This window comes from Alligator sinensis, unplaced genomic scaffold (assembly GCF_000455745.1).
Source record: "Alligator sinensis unplaced genomic scaffold, ASM45574v1 scaffold301_1, whole genome shotgun sequence".
Taxonomy (NCBI): domain Eukaryota; kingdom Metazoa; phylum Chordata; order Crocodylia; family Alligatoridae; genus Alligator; species Alligator sinensis.
This window is the reverse complement of record NW_005842035.1, coordinates 1,722,847-1,743,249: the sequence shown is the minus strand read 5'-3', so window position 1 is coordinate 1,743,249 and position 20,403 is coordinate 1,722,847. Positions and strand designations below refer to the sequence as shown.

The window sequence follows — 20,403 nt, the reverse complement described above, 5'->3', positions numbered from 1 at the left end:
TAATGTGCTTAGCGCAGGTATTTGAGCAGTTTGGGCGTAGCATCTTCCCCTGCAGCGTGCGCTCTGTGTGGAGGGAACGAGCAGCATCTTCTCTGCTGGGGTGGCCGGGGAATCGCCTGCGTTTTTATGCTTGGGCCCTGGGGGGAAGCTGCAGGGAACAGCTCTAACCTGCGATCATTACGTCCAACGGTGTGTGGCAGCTCACCCCGCTGCAAACCTCCACGGGGACACTGCAATGGAAACGGCACCCCCCTCCCCACTTTGGAAACCGCTCGTGCTAGGAGCCCGGGAGTGTTTCAAGCCGCCCGTGCATCAAACACCCGCACGGTCAGCGTCAACACAGCTCCTAACAACCAGACATGTGAATTCCCACCCGCCTCCCCTCCCCACAACCAGCGTCCCTTCATAAGGGGTTAAAAAAAGGGGGGGGGGAGGGGAGGGGAAGGGGAGTAAAAAATGAAATGGAAACTGGTGCGATCTCCAAAAAAAGTGGAGAAATGAAACAAAACATTCCTGTCAGGAATTGGGGAAACTAACTTCCTTCTTAGAACAGAGCTCTGCGTGCGTGGACAACTGCATCAGCAGTGCCCTCTTCACCGTCTTCCGCTTAGCCAAGGGAAACCAAAAGGTCCTGGAGGTCTTTACACAGCAGACAAGTGGTGATGCTGCTGCTTGGGGGGCGCGAGCTCCAGAAGTGCCTGGACGGTCGCTGCTACCTGGGCCAAGCCCTTCTCTTCTAAAATATGCAGAGGCAAACATAATTGCTCCTGAATGGGGAAACAAACAAAGACAAAACAAAGAAAAGGGATGAAAACGATCAACCAAAAAAGGGAAGGAAAAAAAAAAAAAAAAAAGGCAAATTAAACCAGCAGGAGGAGACCGAAACGTGGAAGGTTACCGACTCGGATGAACAAACACAACCGTGGCTGGACGTAGCTCTTTACCTCCAGACCGTGACCGTGGTAAGAAATCCACAAACTCTGGGACAATCAGTTTATTTATTCAATCAGCACTCGCGGAAAACAGGTTACAAATCAGGAGACTTGTGGGGGGAGGCGGCGAGAGGAGGGGCAGCGGGCATCTGCCTCCTCCGCCATGCGAACTTAAGCGACATCACCTCGATGCTGGGGTGGAATCCACCTGGCGAGCACGATAAAATGCCGAGAGCACGACAGAAACCACGTTTACATTTCTGTACCGGACCAGGGCTGCGCGAGATACTTTTCCGTCCCAGATGTGGAAAAGCCAAGTCCCTTTTTTTGAGCCTTTAATCGAGTGGTATCAGTGCGTGGCTTGGAAACGCTGGAGGGAAGGCTGCAAAGCATCTGGGCGCTTGCAGCGGCAGGAGATGCACTGCACACAACAGACCCCCCCCCCCTTAAATGCTCCCAGCCCATACGTTTGCTCTGACCTCCACTCCGAGACAGCAGAAATCCCTGGGAACAGCAGAGCACGCAGGCTGTTGCATGCCAAAATAGGGCCTCGTCCGTCTGAAGGACTGGACTGCTTTGGATAGGGAGAAGGGTCAACAGTGCTGTACTATGGGACAGGCTACCGTGACAGAGAGGCAGTGTGAGGTGAAGCAAATATCCTCGCTGTATGCATACAAAGGGTCAGTCAAGCTCTCCACTACTGGCCTTGCGTGTTTACTACCAGCAGCATCAAAAAGTGTTCTTATTAAGAAACGGGAGGTTAAAATACAAAGTGCGGAGCGAGTTCCCAAGGCATCTATTCAGAACCGGGCTATTCAATGCAGGGCCTGACCCTGACCTTGACCCTCCCGAGCCTGCCACTGTCCCGGGCAAACTAGCGCTCCTGCCTGAGACCTCTTCATTTAAAAAAATGGGGCACCCCAAATTTGTCATCCCAGGAGGACCCCGAGAATTGATGCATGTTTATGAAGTCCTCACAGGCCAACCTGCCCTTCTGCACGGGCTGCTTGGGAGCCAAGTCCTCCAGAACAGGGGAGCGAGCGCAGGCCAGGCCTCTCGCACAGAGGGGATGAATACTGACACACGTACTCCCTCCCCGCATGCCTCACAGCAAGACGGATCCCCCGCCAGACCTGTTTTAACAAGCCGGCAGTGGCTACCGCGAGATCTGGAGGCAACAGCTCACGGGGAACGTCCCTGCGGCTCTCGCTGACTTCTTTTAGTTTTCACTTTATGTCTCGAAGGAACATAAAGAAGCAAGGGGACAGGCGTTGGAACGAATCCACACCACGGAGAGAGTTAGGACAGACAGAAGGGCTTAAAGCTGGAAGGCACCGTTAGTGTCAAACCCGAGCAGTTTTCATCACAGTGTTGATTAAGAGAAGTTAGCGTAGGCAACTGAGTTAAATTTTAGTCCGTACCAGCAAAGAGTGCAAAAATAGCTGCAACGGGGATTTGTTTTTGTTTGAATCAGCTGTAACCCTGACTTCTGAGGAAGGACAGCGAGCCAGGTCCTCGGGCAGCGCTCTCGGATAGCAACGCCGTACGTCAGCCGCAGCGTTGTCAGGAAACAAGGCAAGCAACTTCCCCCTCGCTCCCGCTGGTCTTATGTAACCCTGTTCTAGTGGGAGCTCAGCGACCCGGCCTGTCTGCTGAGCAGCTCTTTCACTGGTAACTGCAGCAACTGGGCTCCCGCTGCTACCGCAATAACACCGCTCAAATCCCAGCGCCAGTGAAAGAGCGGCTGGGCAGACCTCTCAGGACGAAGAGGAATTTGTGGACAGACACTGAGAAGAGCCACGTGGACTTGCCACTTACCTGTGACCGAGTCGGCCCTGAGTTTGGACATCGCGCTCCGAGGAGATGTGGCCTCTCGCACGCGGCTGCTCGGCTCTAGGGGCTCCCTGAGAAACGCATAAAAGCACCAGAAAGCAGCGGGGGCTGCCCGGTGGAAGACTACGTGAGCTCTGCGAGCGGCGAGCCTGATGCCCGGGATGCCACGGGGCAAAGTCCCTGGGCAGGAAGGAGCGCGCTACAGGACAGTCTGGACTCCAGCAGCTGCTGAAGACGTCTGGTTAGCCTTTTTTATTTTTTTTTAAATCCAGTCCGACACAGGGCAGGGTGTCGGACTGGATTTAACACACTGCCCGTCTGGTGCCAAGCCTATTTTCCCCAGGGCATCTCCTGTACAGGCCCCCAGGCCTGATGGAGCCGAGAAGCAAGCTGAAGCAACTCAAGGTTTGCTGACGCTTCACTGGTGCTTCCAACTCCCACTCAGAGACTCAAATATGGGAAACCCACTCTTCTAGGGAAGGGGAGGGGGGAAATCCTGAGGACACAAAACCTAGAGCACTCCTGATAAAAGCACCAGGCCACATCTCCTGAGATTGCGAGATCAGGGCAGGAACGTCGACATTTGAAGAAAACAGAATGCATGTTATACATCACTTTCCATCAGGGAGGCTCAAAACACTTGACAGGTGTGGGGAGCACTCCCATTTTGCAGACGGGGAAACCGAGGCACAAAGCGGAGATGTGCTTTTCCCCACTATCACACAGCTAGTTGATAGGGCTGTGACTAGCACCCAGGTGTCGCGACCCAGTCCCCTGCTCTGCCCGGCGGAGGATAGTTCCTACCACACAGCAAATACAAACTGGAAACGGTGTCGGGGATGGTCACCTGGCCGTGCCGGAGAGCTTATACATTGTACATGTCCCATCCAATCGGGGGAGCAGAGGGAATGCACTTATACACATAGTTCTTGCCGAAAACAAAAGCCGTTACCAAGCCCTGGAGCGACGCGGCGCCAGCAGCACCACCGGCCTCCAGCTAGAGGAAAAAGACCCAGCGATAGAACATACAGAGCGTTAGCATGAGAGTGCAGTAAAACGCCACAAAGCCCCAGAGCTGGACGGAAAGGGAGACAAGAGCGGATTCTTCTGACTTTGTCCCCAGGGAAAGCAGCGTTTCAACTGTCCTTTTAACGCTGAGATTTAACTGCAGAATGTCAGAAGGGGAACAAAGATTGTCCTGTCCAGGGTGTGAGAGCAGGAAGGGAAAACAGACAGAGAAAAAAAAAAAAAAGAAGAGGTCAGTTGGTTAGTTGTACAAACATCCACAAAGCAGACAGTCATCAGACATCTCAGATATACCCAACGAACACGAGGAGCAAGGTACAGCTGGCTACTTATAAAGGAAGGACCTGAACCAATTCTGCTCAGAAAACCCCTCTCTGTACGGATTTTTATGCCTGGGGATCTGGCAGCCCAGCTCGCTCCCAGAAGTGATGATCACATCTATTTCAAGAGAACAGGGGGCACTTGGCCTCAGTCCTGGGGCAAACCAATCCCACCTTGGAAGTAAGAAATAAACTGGAGAAGACTTTTTTAAACTGCCGCAAGCTCCTAGTGAGGCTTCCAGTCCTAAACAATTAACACCTGCTTAATTGGCGTCATTCTTCTTGGCACAGGCAGGCAGCACGGACCTGCTGCTGATCTCTGGATGCCATACCCTGCAGAGATACCCAATACTTGATCGCAGGGCTTCTGCGGTCTAAAACTATCGGCATTTCTGGACCTCTCACCGACCTTCAAGAAGCAGCTGCTGCGAACAAGGAGGGGCAGGGGCGTATATAGCACATCACAGTGCCCAGCTCGGTTTCTTTTCATCCAAAGCCACCACAGCATGGCATCTGACAGAATTACTCTACACCAAAAGCCCGGCTCTACGCAAGAGCTTGCCTTTACAGCGTAATGGCCAGTAACGAACTTGCTGTCTTAAAAGGCAAATATTTCTGCACCGGCCCACCCTCTGAGGCAGCCCCGTGTTTCTGTCATCTCAAAATTAAGTGAGAGGACACACGTGCAGGCATCTTTTCACTTACAATACAGCAGAATGCCCTTCTTTGGGAGGACATGCCCTCTTCTCACCTCAGTCCCATGGGAAGAGCTGGGAAGGGGGTACGTGCAGTGGTCAGGGAGGGAGCCCATTAGTAAAGAAACCCAGAGACCTCCTCCTTCAGGAGCACTCATCTGAGCTCAGTGCAGAAGAAATGAGAGCACAGGCAGATGCGAGGTGATTCAGCCCGATTTGCTTCTCTGAATTTCATGTAACCCAGACTTAGCAAAGCACACCTGAGGCAGCAGGGGAGCGCAGCGGCTATATTTCACTTGCTCTATCTCCCAAACTCCACAAAACACACAGTCGCTTGGAGGTCAACAAGGTGCGAGATCCTGAACTGCTTCTGGACACCCAGGTAAGGCGGCACTTCAGAACAACACGCCACTGATATCCCACCAAGCCCCTGATATCTCTGCACAGCTCCCAGCTCTCCAAGGAGCGAGTCTCAAGACTTTAATAGGCAGCTACGTCGTTCTTGTGCTGCATTCCTGAGGGCTCGAGGCAAACACCTGTTAAACAGCTTGCAAGCAAAGCCACTAACGACTTAATCCAGGCGTATATTGCACTAGCAGCGATTGTCAAGAGACAATGCGTCTCAGAAGGAGTGGGGAAGTGAGTCACTAGGTCCACTTTTCCTTTTCAGATATGCCTTTCAGGAAGCAAACAGGAAAAACACAACTGCAACAAAAGAAATTCTAATACTTGCTTCTTAATATAAGAAAACAAACCAATTAATACAGTGCAGGGGGAAAGAAGCCACAAATAGCTATTAAAATATCCTTTTTTGCCCCAAGACAGCTGCTGTCAGATGCCAAGTGGTGGAGAGGAGGAGGGAAAAAAAGAGAGGCAGGTGGACTATGGTGTGCTATATCATCTACAGTATTTCCGTCTTGGGCTCTTGTCCTGACAGAGAACATGCAATGCCTCGGCAAGGTAAGGAGGGATTCCAGAAGGCAGCAGAGTTTTAGAGCAAGGACATATAACGAAGGAGTTATGCATAGGATATTTATGCAGAGATAGTCAACATCAGAGAAAATGATTCCTGGTTAGGCAATCACAAGTGCTCTCCTGAAAGGTCTGAGCGCCAGGTTTTGTTCTGAAGGCACACCAGAAACTTTGGGCTCCGAGTGAACGCACACGAGTCTACCTCCAAAGTGTATTTCATTTTTTTTTTTTAAAAGGCACCAAGTATAAAGTCTTAGGAAAATTTGAATGATTCCCCCCCCCATTACTGTAAAAGTAATGTACCCCACAAATCTACAGGACACCATCCAACTGGATACAACCATCGTGAGCTTGATGCATATCCCACACATCCAGTGTGTCCTTTGTAAAGCAGTGACAGCAGCTATATGTTGCTAGAGAAGAACACTGCAGACCCCCCCCGCCCCGCGACAAGAGCAGCAGGCCGGTTACCTGAGGCACGCCGATCTTTTTGCAAGCTTCCAGGAAATTCTCCACGTTTCGTCTGCATTTTGCCATTGTCAGTTTGGGCTGCAAAGCAGGGAAGAAGAGCAAATGGTATTCTTTGGTTTAAATCAACTCGTAATAAATCCACAGGCCAAAAAACACATCCTGGTGACATGAGCTTGTGTAATTCGAAACAGAGCTCTGCTACAGGGAACTTGGGTATTTCCTTGGGCAAGCATGAGACGAGGAGCCCACTCACGAAGCACTGAGATGGACAACTGGACAGCCTGTTTTCGCGCACCTTGCTTGTGCAGAGATCACTGCTCTCCCCCCCCCCCCTTTTTTAAATTAAAATGTCTATTTTGAAAGGATGCAATCTGCTGGTCTTAAAGACATGCTTAGACTAGAACAAAGACATGTGACTGCAGCAGAGAGCCCTCTGACAGCAATTTCACGACGTGAATATGCAACGTGTATCTCAACTGATGGGCAAAAACAAGAGCTAGATGAAACCAGCTAACAAGTAAGCTAACTAGGAATTTAGGCCTCTGATGAGTGTTTCAGGCTCCTGCATTAGCATCACTGCCTTTACTCAGATTTTAAATGTCAGCAAAAGAAGAGATGAGACCAGGCCTGTGCAGAGGCATGCCCCCTCTTTCCTTGGCACAAGCTAACTACAGCAGTGCCAAGGAAAGAGGGGGCATGCCTCTGGAGGGCCAGCCAGAGACGGGGCAGTAATGCAAGCCAGATTAAGGCCAGATGCCAATCCCTTCCCCCAGCGGAGGGAGAAGGGGTCGTAGAGGCCATGCCATGGCTTAACCCCCACAATGATCCCTGTTCTTCTCCAGGGGTTGCACAACTCCAGTCTGTCCCTTACTCGGAGCTTGTCGCAAAGCCCTGATTGAGTTGATCTAATCTATATGATATAATCATATCATCTACTGAGCTAATAGTATAATCTATATGATTATAACAATGTAGGAAAACACGGATGAAGATCAGAGAGATCTGCAGCATGCAGTGAGCTTGCTGACCGGCTGCTGTAGGAATATGCTTCTGAGGGTTCCTGTAATCTGCCTTAAATGCCAGGAGATTTAGTTAGGCTGTTATCTAAGCCGTGGGGACATCTGTTCAAAAGAGCCCACAGAAGAGGGACCACAACGATACGGTACGCAGAGCTGTAAGTGCCAGTTAAGAGCTCGAGCCAATACAAAAGAAGTCAAACCAAAGCAGAACTGGCATGTTTCAGTCCTCCCCACTTCCCCCAAGACTCCTGGGTTCTCCTTTTTTTATTCATCCTATTTTCAAACAACGCAAATGACTGTAACAAGCCAGTCGTCTGCCTTGAGGAAAGCAAAATACAAGTTATTGCTCACGTATTTTTGGAAGGGAATAGAAAGGGGGGGGGCTTTGCATGGCTCTGCTTAGAGTCTCACGAGGGTAGCGTTCAGCTAAATCTGCCAGGAGCAATGAGGGAAAACAGGTGATTCCTAGGTGAGGCTGATTTTCAAGGAGCTTTTCATGAGCAAACAGACCGTTCCTATCTTGTGGATGTGGTAGGTAGGTCACTGCTTGGTTTCCTCAAAGTCTTTTTCTAGCCAAGAGATTTTTTTTTTGTTTGCTTGTGTTTTCTGTGCACACAGTTGTTGGTGGTTAATAAGGAAGTCAGAGAGATTGTACTTTTTCTGCACCGCTTTACACACTTTTAAAGAAACAGCTCCAAATGTTCCAGTCCCATAACAGCAAAGTAACTTTTGAAGCATTTTTCTGCTGCCTTGTGTAACTACTGCCATGCATTGCCCTAGCATGTATTATACAAAGATCAGCTCCTTTCTCTGCACCTCCTCACAAATGCACGGCTGAGCTGATCTGCTCCGCTTCAGGGTCCTTGAACAATGCACTTCACTGAGATTTCACAGGAGAGGAGCTGCCGTCAATGTAAACTTCAGCTAGGAACGGGAATTAATTCACATCTTCCACAAAGGAATTATGACTCCATTTTTCTGCTGTCTTCTGAACCACACTGCGACCCATAAGGGAAAATGCTGTACATTTCTACTAGCTGCCCCTCTGTATTTCTTTTGGCTGGTGAAATATCCTATATTTTGGTTCTTGTGTTGAGGCCTGTCTTTTGTTTTCTGATAATATAAAGTTTTCTAATCCTACATTTAGCTCTAGCACATGGCATCAGATGAAGTCACTGTTTACATAAGAGAGAGAAATGCAAATCTCACTCGCTTCCCCTCCCCATGGCTGCACTACACATTCTGCGTAGGCAAGGGAGACTGGTATTGTACCAGGTCTGCTCAGCAGTAGGAGAGAGCGTTTTGCCCGCGACTCCCACCTAGCCTATAAAATAATGCAAGGCCACAGTAGGTAGCTACAAACACTCAAAACCTTGTATACTTACTACAGCAGGCGAGGGGACATGTATGCTGGGAACAGATCGAGGCCGCACATGATTGGCAAGGTGGCAGAGAACAACGCCATCAGTAAGAGCAGCTCCGAGATCGCTGGGCAAAGATACTTTCAACCGTGACTCAATATTCTGCAAAGGAAGGAAAAGAAAACCACAACGCAGTCTAAAAATCCAGTTAAATGGATAACAAGAGCTGCTCTTCGCAAACTTTTTCATTCAACAGACTATTTCATAGCCTCCTCCCGATAGGTCATGGCTGGCTTCTCAAATGCCAGTGTGGGTCACCAAGGCAGGATCTGTTCACCACTGGGATCCACAACTGACCAAAGGCAAGAATGACTGACCTAAAAGACAAACGAGTTTTGGCTGCACAGCACATGGCATTAATACAGCACCGGAGATAAAGGAACATTGCTCAGAAGTGATGAAAACCACAAATCCAAGGGTGAAGAACCAGTCTCAGAAATGTATTCAGAAGGCAGCTTTACTAAACAGAAGTGAAGAGAGCTGCCCACACAAGTCTTGGAGTGGAAGCAGCCACCAAAGGCCAGATACTATTTTCCTGTAAAGAAACACTGAACTACGAAGTATCATTAGTTTATGCTGGTTAAAACAAAAGGCAGCAGCAAAGCGCAGTGTTTATAGCAAGGAGACTAGGCTCACAAGTCCTGGATTCCTGTCCTACTCACTCACTGCAGGAACTTGAGCGAATCATTACTGCACACCTAAAGTGATTCTGTTTTTCACACTTCAAACCCTGGCCTACGTGGGAGTCGACTCTGAGGCTCGTTTTATGCAAACCACTCTGCGATGAGAGGACAGAGGTGCTACAACAGCACAAAGCATCATTTAGAGAACATGTTGGGTTACAGGTTCCTTCAAGTTCACAAGCAGAAAGAAAAGAATCCAGAGCTCGGACTGCTTCTGGTCACTACGCTCAGAATCAGCGCCGATGGAGCGGGCAAGAATTTCTCTCTCAGTGACAAAAGTCTAAAATAACAAATGGCAGCTTACAACTCTGTATCACAAGGAAATAAGATTTGGGGGATTCCTTTGGTTAACGATCACCTGCAACTGCACGGGAGATCCCTATGCTCCTGAGCATAAACAGGAAATATTTAATGCACTCCCAAATGCAGCTGTCTTCGTGTGAACACAGCCGAATCGCAGAACAGCCCCTTTTTAATTTATGATTCAAGTTGAAACAGAACCGTGAAACCTCAGGCATGGACCAGAGTTTCACTGAACCAGGGCTGGCACAAATACAGAACAAAACGAGGGTTTCTGCTTCAGTGGACAAGACAAGAATCAACAGATGGATAGAGAGAGGTGGTGGGGCATAAGGAACAATTAGTTAACACTGGTCAGCATGACAGGGAGCACCCTTAGCTCAGCACATGCATCCTCTTGCCAAATTTGGGCTGACTTTTCAGGAGTGATGTGAAGATGCACGATGGACCACCTTTGCAGAGGCATATAAACTGCTCCTTGCCAACAAGAATGTGGGACCGCATGGGAGAAAGCACAAAGTTGCTTGTTACTCTTTTGAGCAAGGGAGCAATGAAAGCTGGTATCGCTGCCCAGCCAGATACAGGAGTCAACACCTTGACTGGGTAGGCGACCTGCCACAAGCGGCACAAGCAGCTTCTGTGACACGTGGCAGATTAGAGGGCAGGCAACAAAGCAGCAGGAGGGCAGGGAGCAAAAGGCAGAGCAATAGATCAGGTAAGGGAAGAGGATGAGTGGCATTCAGAGAGGACGCAGGGCTTAATCTGTGGCCCCCACTGCTGTATGGGACATGACATTACACAACACAGGAAGCTAGAGAACAATGCACCCAACAGAGAGGAAATTTTACAATGTAAAACGATCAAAATTGAGGGCGTGTGTGAAATGAGACAAATCCAAAACAGGAGTGTCACATTAGCATCACGCTTACAGTCTTCTAAGATGTCAGCGTATTAGTTATCATCAGTATGTACCTTCCGCAGCTGCTCTATCAACTCCAGCTCCTTCTCGCGCTGCTTGGCGTTCTGTCTTGCTCGAGCGTCTGTCGAATCATTAGCAGGGACCAAGGCTGAAGGGGAAGATGAAATAACAGCTAGAAAAATTGCATACAGGAAAAAAGCACTGAAAATGGCTGGGAAGGAATCTCTATCCTGCAGTGTTGCAAGGACACAGCATACAAGCCTGGGTACAGCACATTTCCCTCCACGTACCCATTTCCTTCATTAGATTAATAATTTAAGTATTTCCATGCCATGTCTCATACTCTGCTTAGTGCAGCACATGGGGTCAGGCTGATACACTGGATCACACATGTGGACCAACCCCATGCCGGATCAGTCCTGCAGAGTGACCCCACCTATGGGATCTGGACCCATGCCACTCATCCAGCCGGCAGGGCTGGAAGGTTTAGCACCATCGGCCTACGGTGTTTCTATACCCAATTAATTCTCTCTCTTTTGGTCAACAAACGCCTCCATGAAACGAATTTCAGCTGGATAAAGTGATGGCAAATGCAGCTTCAGCCTTATTATGAAGGCATGAGTTCTGATGTTGTTTTACAGAACGATGCGAAGCCTGTGAAATTGCTTTTGCCACTAGCAACTGACTTGAAACAGCACTTCCATGGCTTCTTTACAGCTGAAAGGATAAGCCCAGGAGAGCAAATCCCACCCCCAAGTGCATACACACGCATGTCATGTTCTGCCTTCCTGCCATCTCTTAGTTCTACATTTCACCAGGGCAAAAATACTGGACTGAACCATGAAAAGGACTCTAACGGTTTATTCTAGGAATGGGTAATGGGAGGCACCCACAGCTAGCTCTCCAAAGCTAGCTCGAGGAGAATAAAGCTACTGCTAAAGTAAGGAAACCATGCAAAAACTATCCAAACCCAGAAATGAATATCATCTAGCAACAGTCATTCCTCCAGCTGCACAACCTACCTTTGTTTGTCTCATCCCTTACAGCTGGTCGGAAAAGGAAACTCTCAGGTCGCTGGGAAGGGTTTCTATAGGAAGGAGGAGCAGCAGGGCCAGGATATTGAGGGGAAAGGTGGACTGAACAAATGTGGAGAGGCACAGGAAGAGAAAGGTTAGCATTTAATAGGAAATGGGTTTGGCAAAGCAGAAATTAAAAGAACAAAATCAAATTACAATATAATAATGAGAAACCAGATGTCAGCCATGCCCGAGTAATGTGAGAAATACATAAGAGCCATGCATGGTACAAGGCACAGGGTAGAAAACAGCACCACTGCGGCACCCGCGTGCAGTCTCTCTCATGCACTGCTACCAACAGACCTTGCTTTCAACAGGACACCGGGCCAATGGCTGCATCAGAGCCTGGAAGCCATCAAGCCCTACTATTTCCCCATGAATATCCTGCCATTCTTAGTGTCAGTTCATAGACATGGTCCTGAAGAGACCTGAACACCTATGTCTCTTGCATGGACCAGTCCCATGCACACGGAGGAGCAAATTCAGCCATGTTAACTATGCAAACAAGCAATTTAATCCACTTTATTGCTACTTCTCAGCCCTTTTGCTCCCCGCTTCTCGCTTACCTGTCTGAGTTGTTGGTGAACCGGGAGAGATGGCAGATCTGTCATCACTCTGTGGACAGATAAGAAGAGGGAGCATAAATCACCCTTACTCAGATGGACTGTGACTAGCTTTTCGGAAGATACCAGCCACCTAGATATATTTAAGTGTGTGTGTGTGTGTGTGGGGGGGAACCCATCTGATTGTACCCTTTCACCCCCTACAGATGTACAATGGACCTTTCTTTTGCAGAACTGATGCTACCCCTCTAGGAATAAAATGGCAAGAAGTATTGCTTCTGGAGGAGACAACTGCAGTGCTGTGTCTATATACCCCCCCAAACAATCTGTTCTTTTAAAGGGAACACTGAAGAACAGGCAATTACATGTCATGCAAACATGCAAGATGGCAGCTTTGACGTCAATACATAGCCTGCTCCAAGTCTCTGCCTGAGCAAAACTGGTATTAACTGCGTCTCACACTTCTGGTACTGGTATTAACCAGTACTGACCAGCAAAACTGGTATTAAATGTATCTCTCACTCCCTTCCCCTCAATTTGGAACATACTGTGGTTCTACTGACGGCAGAACTAATACGAATGAACGATTGCTTGCAATGAACGTATTGACTATGGAACGCAGCAGAACCTTTTTCACAAGAGGAAGATGCCCAGGATCATCACCCGTAATGTTAACAGCAAACTTGCAAAGAAAATAAAGATTTTTCCAATAAACTACAAGTTAACAGCAGCCAGATTACCAGATGGTTATGGGGAGGAAAAATAACCTTGTAAAGGAAAGGTGACAGGAATCAAGAATCTAACAACCAGTTAGTCCACACGGGGATCAGACTGCTGCTAGTTATTAGTGTGTTTTCATGATGGAGGCCCAAAGTAGACTTAAAGTTAAAACAAGGGAAGACCAGTTTCATACCCAACCTGAATGTCAGATTAGACTCTGATAGATTAATACATGTTAAAACAGACTCGTAGATCCAACAGAGGCTTCCTGCTGGCTTTGCTGGTGAACGATAACAGCTAGAGATACCTGCACGGGTCTGAAGGCAGAGGCATGTGGCAGGGTGGTAGCACAGCCCTCTTGATTCAACCCTGACAGCGACTGAACACACAAAGAAAGAAAGAGAAAGAGGAGGCAGTGCCAATGTTAGCAAACAGCTGACGAGATGTGCCAAAGCAGAGTGCGCCGGTGGGATTAGCGAGGGGCGGGTACTTACAAATTCTCAAGTGTTGCAGAGACATTCAGTAGACAGAAATGCCAGAGCACTTCTTGGAAAAAGCTATAACAACCCCCCACACCCTGCCCACAAAGACATTACCACTGATAAACTTAAGAGAGGGGCCGTTTCATTTCAGACATGAACAGTGAATGGTAGAAGCTCCCTTAGTCATATACTGCCCCGGACACCACGCTCACCAAAGCCAAAAGAAAAAAAAAAAAGAAACGTTCTCTTCGCAATTGTTCTATTCTGATTAGCAGATTAAATTAATGCATTTTGAACGTTTTTAAAATCCCAATTTCTCTGTGTGTACAGTAAACTGTTTTCTTAACCTCACGGATATACAGGATACATTACTGATACAGAAATATATGAATTGTGTAGTGCCTGTAAGAGAAACACACCAACCTCTGACCATTTTCACCTGAAAACCCGAAATGCTCTTTGAGTTAAAGAACAGGCAAGATGAATAGGAGTCTACAGATCAGAGAGGAGGTGAAGTGCAAACCACCCGCATGTTATACTGCATAACTTTTTTTCAATGTTAAGAGATTTGGAAGAGGGTTCAGGTCTTCCCTTGTACACAGCAGTACCTCTTTTGACTAGGGAAAGTTTTTAAATCAATAGGTACATCTTGAAGATCACAGTGCATCTTTCTATGGACTCCACAGCCAGCCTGGCTGCCCTCTGGGATGACCAAAAGGAGCGTGGAGGACAGAAGCGCATAGCCTGCTGAGTGAGAAAGGGTAGTCCACATGAAGATGCACCGACTGCTGCTCTGGCCCCGGATTCAAACACATCGAGGCCTTGCACTGTGTGGACACCCCGGGGTCAGCACCTGGCAGTTTCACCAGTGGTGCTGTCTACTTCTACCCCTACTTGAAGCTCAAATCCAGAGCTGGCCTTTCAGACCTTCTGGATCGTATCCTTTGTGCTACTAGGGAGCACGCACAAAACAGTAACAACTGGGGGCTGGGTGAACCAGGAAAGGAACAGGACAACACCTGAGTATATCAAACCACCATTGACGGTCCCCCACACCCAAGATTGACCTATACAGACTTCAGGTTTGTGGAAATCTTAACAGAATAATGAACCGTCTAACTCTTTTTCAAATGTCCAGCCAGAAAGGAGATGTCACTTTACAGGGGCCACATGCTATAAGAGGGGGGCTAGCCTAAGCAGAAGCCCCCTGGGGATCTGAACAACCTCAAGAGTCAACCCACAAGAGAATGGTAGTACAGGAGCAGGGATACAAGGGGCTTTGGGCCTCACTTGACATAACAAGCATTAACTGGCCTTTAAACGATGCCCAGAAAAGGGATTTGTGCAAGCCAACGCTACTTACACAGCAGTTTGTTTCCATGACAAAAGTGCAAGACACCTCCGACAGGGGCTAACCCAATGGATTATTCACAAGTGCTACATCCACCAGCAGGCAAGGGGGAGGGAAGAGCAACACGCGAAGGGTAAGAGAGCCACAGAAGTCACACACGGCATGCGCTTCACCTGTTTGAGCGTCCCCGGCCTCCTTTTAATGGTATTGGTGTTACTGTCAATCTCAAACACAAAGAGAGGCTCAAAGCCGTTCTGTCAGGGATGGCACAGGAAAGAGAAGGAGGGAAGAGAGGAAAAAAGTGAGGCAAAGAACCACCTTGAGGAGACAGACGTAGGTGCCAAGAAAAAGGACCTGCAATGCTGCTCTTGGTGCCAGGCTCCTACCTGAAAGCCCACTTACGATGCACAGCTGCTTCCTCTGCCCTCGGTTCCCAGGCCCAGCTCTTTTTTGGGAGCTTTTCCCAAGCTAGGATGTATTGAAGGGCACAGGAACTGTGCAGAGCAGAGCCAAAACTAGGACTCCGCACTAGCCAACCAAGGCTATTACACTGCAACGCCTGCTCGTGATGGGAAGCCAATTAACGGGCACTGAGCACCTGAGAGAGCGCTCAGAAGGATCTGCTACCCTGGCACCAGATCCAGCTGCCTTTACTCCTTGCAGGTATATACCTGTGGTGCACAAATACACACTAGCCCACGTGTACAAAGAACTGAGGTCCCGATGAGCTGAACATGTTGAAAGATGGTCCCAGCCCCACAGGAGACGATGAGGTGTGAGAGGTGACTCGAGCAAGCACAGGAGAGCATGCAACAGCGAGCGGGGTGGGGGCAGTGAAAGCAGCAGTGGTCACAGCACGCCAGCTGGGAAGGCCCCTCGACAGGCCCTCCAGTCTAATCCCCTCAAGGCAGGATCATCCTTCCCTCAACCATCTCCTCCGGCTGCTCTTATAATCTTGGAGACTAACTAATCTGGCCCAGTGCTAAACCACCCTCATAGTTAAAAAAACTCCTTCTAATATCCAAACTACATACGCCTTGTTGCAATTTAACGCTGTTAATTCTTGTCCTGACCCCTGCGGCCAGAGAACAGCATATCACCAACCCCTTTATAACCACACTTCATATATTTGAAAACTGTTGTCGAATCTCCCCATAGTCTTCTCCGAGGTCTAAGTTTTATAGGCAACAGCAGAAATGAACTAAGGGGACGGGGGTGATCGAGCCCAACTAGACTTGCACTGTTAGCACTATGAGGCCCTGACACTATCTCAGTTTGAACCTAAGGACTACTACGGAGATTAAGGCAAGCACGATGCATTTATACTGCTCAACGGAGACAGGGATAACGTCTTCCAAGGCACCAACGATTCTTCTCATGCATTCTCTTTTACAACAAGGGTTCACTCATCAGTCTAGCTGTTGTTCGTGAACAGGATGAAAAGTCCAGCAGTACCCAAACCTACTTGCAATCGTCTCATCCTATGTTGCAGGCATTTGAAGAAACATGGAACCTAATCTGCACAATTAATGCTCAATTCTGTATATTCTGGGGAGAATGAACTCTTATGAAAGGGATGCTTAGAAACAGGAGAAAGCAGCTGCACGTCTGAAAATGTACCGCTTATTCCACATCACAACGAACTGAGCTAGTTTGATCTTTACAGTAACTAGTCTGCTGAAGGGTGACATTTGAAAGTGACTTAAAACCGACAGGGAGCAAGACACCAAAAGAAGGCTGAAAACCTGAATTCCTCCTTCAGTGACAGGTCTAGGCATCTGTGCAAGCACGAAAAAGTGCAAGGGGCAGGGAGGAAGTCAATTAAAAACAAAGCCCATTTGCTTTGCAGTGTCCTCATGTGCTAGGCTGCATTTTATGCTGTTTCCTTATAAGAGAGGTGAAAACACTGTTCAGAGCAAAAGAAAAGCAACTTCTCTGTTTGCAAAGCTCTGATGTAATGAGGGAAATGCCCAATAAAAAGGTCTCTATTATAGTTTGGCATAATACTCCATTGTGTTTTAAAACAGAACAGTACTCCCAGATCCCAAAGCAAGTGCGATTGTTAGTCTCTAGTGAAGTAAAAGTAGATGCCATTCAATAAAGCTTATCTGCAAGTTTAAAACTACAAAATTGCTGCGGTCAAAAAAAGCAAGGTCCCCATCACTACTTAGTTTTTCAGCAGAGGGGAAAAAACCCACAAACAAGGAACAGTTTCCCTCTGACACGCAGAACTTGTGCTGGCAATTTCTGTCTGTGAGGAGGGGTTAAACGTTGAATGCCATTGTCCAGCAGGAGAAGAAAAGATCCTGCTAGCAGTGAAAAGACCAACACAATTGCATATTAAATCCAAAAGGATGATGACATTGCTGCTGGAGAACAACTAAAGCAGGCAAAGAAATTGCAACTCTGAACCCAAACATTTTTGGATGCTGACTGAGAACTTGTCCAAAACCAAGAAAAATGTTCTTCTCAGAAGAAATTTTTCTTTAAATCAATATAAATACTACCAGTGTATGAGACTCACTGGTTCATTTAACTGCCAGAAACAGTCTTCCTAAGTTAGAAACCGGTTCCTAGGTACAATGTATATATTCCCAGAACTAGGAAATTTGTAAAACATGCTTAGCGCTTCACTAGAAATGAGACTTATGGAATTATAATTTAGTAATTAAATAAAAACAGAAAGGAGGGAAATATAAGGAATATCCATGTTAAGACTTGATTTTAATATTGTCCTAAGAGCCTGGCTGTTGTTTGGTGAATTATGAAGGCGTAAACTTGACTGAGGTTATTAAAAGAAATCAGCAGTGATGGGAGGTCAACAAAACAGAGAAAACACATTATGAAAAACATCAACCCAGCCATGCATCTCACACAAAACAGCATATTAATTTATCACTTCACCGACTGACTCACAAAGAGAAAAGATTCCTTTGTATAAGTCTTAAAAATAAGTCTGCTGACAACTGAATACTGGTTTTAAAATCATCACTTTTCTACTTTATGTTTTTCCCGATTTCATTATCCAGGAATAAGAGCAAAACATGGTCTGCACTAAATGATAGTGATGATTATCTATTATTTCTACACATAATAGCAGGCACGATCACAATCAAAAGGAAAAGGTAGGCTTAGCTTACCTTAATTTATTACATATCTTAAATAGCTTTTGTCCCCCCTACACCTTAACTGTATTTAATGTCAAATGAGGCATCTGAGCACCATAAGCCACATTTAGCCATCTGCTTTAATAGCAAACCCAAAGAATTTAAATTTTAGAGAGAGATCTTAACAATGTTGACCTCTGGGCCAAAGCTCAGTGTCCCTGGTCTACGTGGATAATGCTGCTGAACATAGGAAAACTGAGGCAGACAATTGAAGGGTATGTAACAGGAAAACAAATCTGAGGCATGCAGTCATGCAATGGCAGGCAGATCTGATGCGTTTTATATTAACATCGAAAGGCAGAAACTACTGAATTAACTACGCTCCTTCATTACTACACATCTCTAAGATACCAGGAAAAAAGAAATAGCATAAAACATGAATGAAGTAGCTCTAGAAATGTTTAAACTTTGTAAATGTCCCAGACTGAAGATGTCAATGAAATCATCACTGAGAAGCAGCAAAACAGAAGCAACCACAGAATATTTTGTGATCTCTAGAGTCTGCACAGGGCAGCTTTCTCTTCTCTCGTGATAGTCTACTATCACTGAGACACTGGATCTAACAGATGAGCAATGGCTGGTATGCAAACAGAACAGAGGAGGCTACCCCTCCGCACTTTAGATGAATGCAGTAATGCTGAAGTGTTAGGCAGTGTGCTATAAGCCAAACAGATGGTGTCCTAACCTGGACTAACAAGATAAGGACTGTTTTAGGAAGCGTTCACTATTAGCATTATTTCATTTCCCTCTTACTAAAACAGTTTAGCTTTTGCAAACATGGGAAGGGAAAAAAAAAAGTGTATTAATAGTGGATGCGTGGCAGCTGCAATGCCATGCAAATTTCATTGTATGGTTTCAGCATTGGAGTTCGTTTAAAAAAAAAAAAAATCACTCTCAGAGAAGACTGCCATGTTTTATGCTATTTAGATTAACTCTAGAAAGCCTGTCTAGTCCGAGCCAGTCACAACTTCATGCTAACTCTATGTTCTAGGTGTTGCCATGGAAAATGGCCAATACGTGCAGGGTTCTTACCACTAACAAGGCACTATCATCAGTGTGCTGAGACCTTCTTGATGGGAAGGGGCACTGGGAGGTGGGAGAGATGGAGCAATGTCAGAAACAAACAAAATGACACGGTGTGTGAACACGCACAGACGTTCTGGAATATGGAGAGTTTCCTTGTGTTGTTAACATTTAGAGGCAATGTAGTTATATGCATCTACCATTCACTCTTGAATGTGCTGCTAAAAATCACCAAAAATATTACCATACAGTCATGAGCTGTAAATTAGAATGCATTAATACCAATTTAAACACGAATTATTTAGCTTTCTGTGGCTGTCTCTTAAAAGGAAGAGACAACTACATATCTAAGTCTTCTTGCTGTGCGGAGGAAGGAATGCCTTAGAAAAGGACTTCGAAATTGAAAACAGAACATCATGTGAGTGAATGAGCAAATGTTTCAAACAGTCAGATTCAGATAATTCTCACACATGCAACTGGAAAGCATTTTTTACGATGTTCTCTGTGCGCTGCACTCATTAGCACCTCTTGCTTTGATTAATGCTGACAAAGAAAATTAGTCTCCTTTGAGAGGAAAGAGTCCGTCCGCTACTGTACAGTAGTACAGATGCAAAAAAAATGAACAACTGCCATTGTAACAGGTCTGCAGTATATCAAACTGCTTTAACACAACGTGCGAGCTTTGTAATTCTCTTCCCGCACCAACTCTGAACACAGTTTCTTGCTAGAATTTAGGTCAGAAGCTTACTCTAGAACAGGGATGCTCAAGGGGGTCGGACTCAATGATCTATTGAGGTCCCTTCCGACCCTAACATCTATGAATCTATGAAAAGCCCTGGCTCTCAGGGCAGCTTCAGCCTCCAGTGCCATGTCACGCAGCCTGCAGAACTCCTTACAGATCCAGAAATTTGGAAGTGGGGGAGTGGTAGCACCCACTGTTCCCCTGCTGCCGTATTTTCAGGCTCATGGGGAGCCCTGGGTCCTGCATGCTACATTTGGTGCCCAATCCCAGCATGTAGGGCTGGACAGAGGCAATGCTGGGCTCCAGGACCCAATCCTGGAGTGAGAGAGGGAGGCCAGGAGGGAGAAATGCCAAGCCCCCCGGGGCCCAATCCTGATGGGAGGGGAAAGGAAGAGACATTATGGGCTCCAGGGTCAGATCCTGGCACATGGGGCTCAATTTGGCACACAGACTAGTCACACATGCACCATTCATCTGGCCCGTGGGGCCAAAAGGTTGAGCACCACTGCTTTAGAATAAAGCTAGTATATTTTACTGGTAACACAATAGTTTTCTGGAATAAGTGCTAATCTAGTAATAATGAAATGATAGGAGTGAGAGCACTGGAAGAGAAGTGTCTGCAAAACTGCTTATTTTAGTGCTCCCTTTAGAAAATTAAATTGTAGCAGTTCAAAGAGACTCTTCAGCA

The 20,403-nt window shown here is 47.0% G+C and overlaps 1 protein-coding gene across 1 annotated transcript in view; it reads right to left on the bottom strand.

Moving 5' to 3' along the window:
- Positions 1–984: 984 nt before the first annotated feature.
- Positions 985–20,403, bottom strand: part of LRCH3 (leucine rich repeats and calponin homology domain containing 3) — a 51,345-nt gene continuing 31,926 nt past the window's right edge. The window contains exons 16-24 of the mRNA XM_025202749.1: positions 18,983–19,036; positions 14,957–15,037; positions 13,258–13,329; positions 12,234–12,282; positions 11,614–11,727; positions 10,645–10,739; positions 8,654–8,791; positions 6,250–6,327; positions 985–3,963 (exon numbers count right to left, since the gene is read on the bottom strand). Of these exons, the coding sequence (XP_025058534.1) occupies positions 3,763–3,963; positions 6,250–6,327; positions 8,654–8,791; positions 10,645–10,739; positions 11,614–11,727; positions 12,234–12,282; positions 13,258–13,329; positions 14,957–15,037; positions 18,983–19,036 (882 nt within the window). The 3' untranslated portion in view covers positions 985–3,762. The remainder of the gene's footprint in view (positions 3,964–6,249; positions 6,328–8,653; positions 8,792–10,644; positions 10,740–11,613; positions 11,728–12,233; positions 12,283–13,257; positions 13,330–14,956; positions 15,038–18,982; positions 19,037–20,403) is intronic.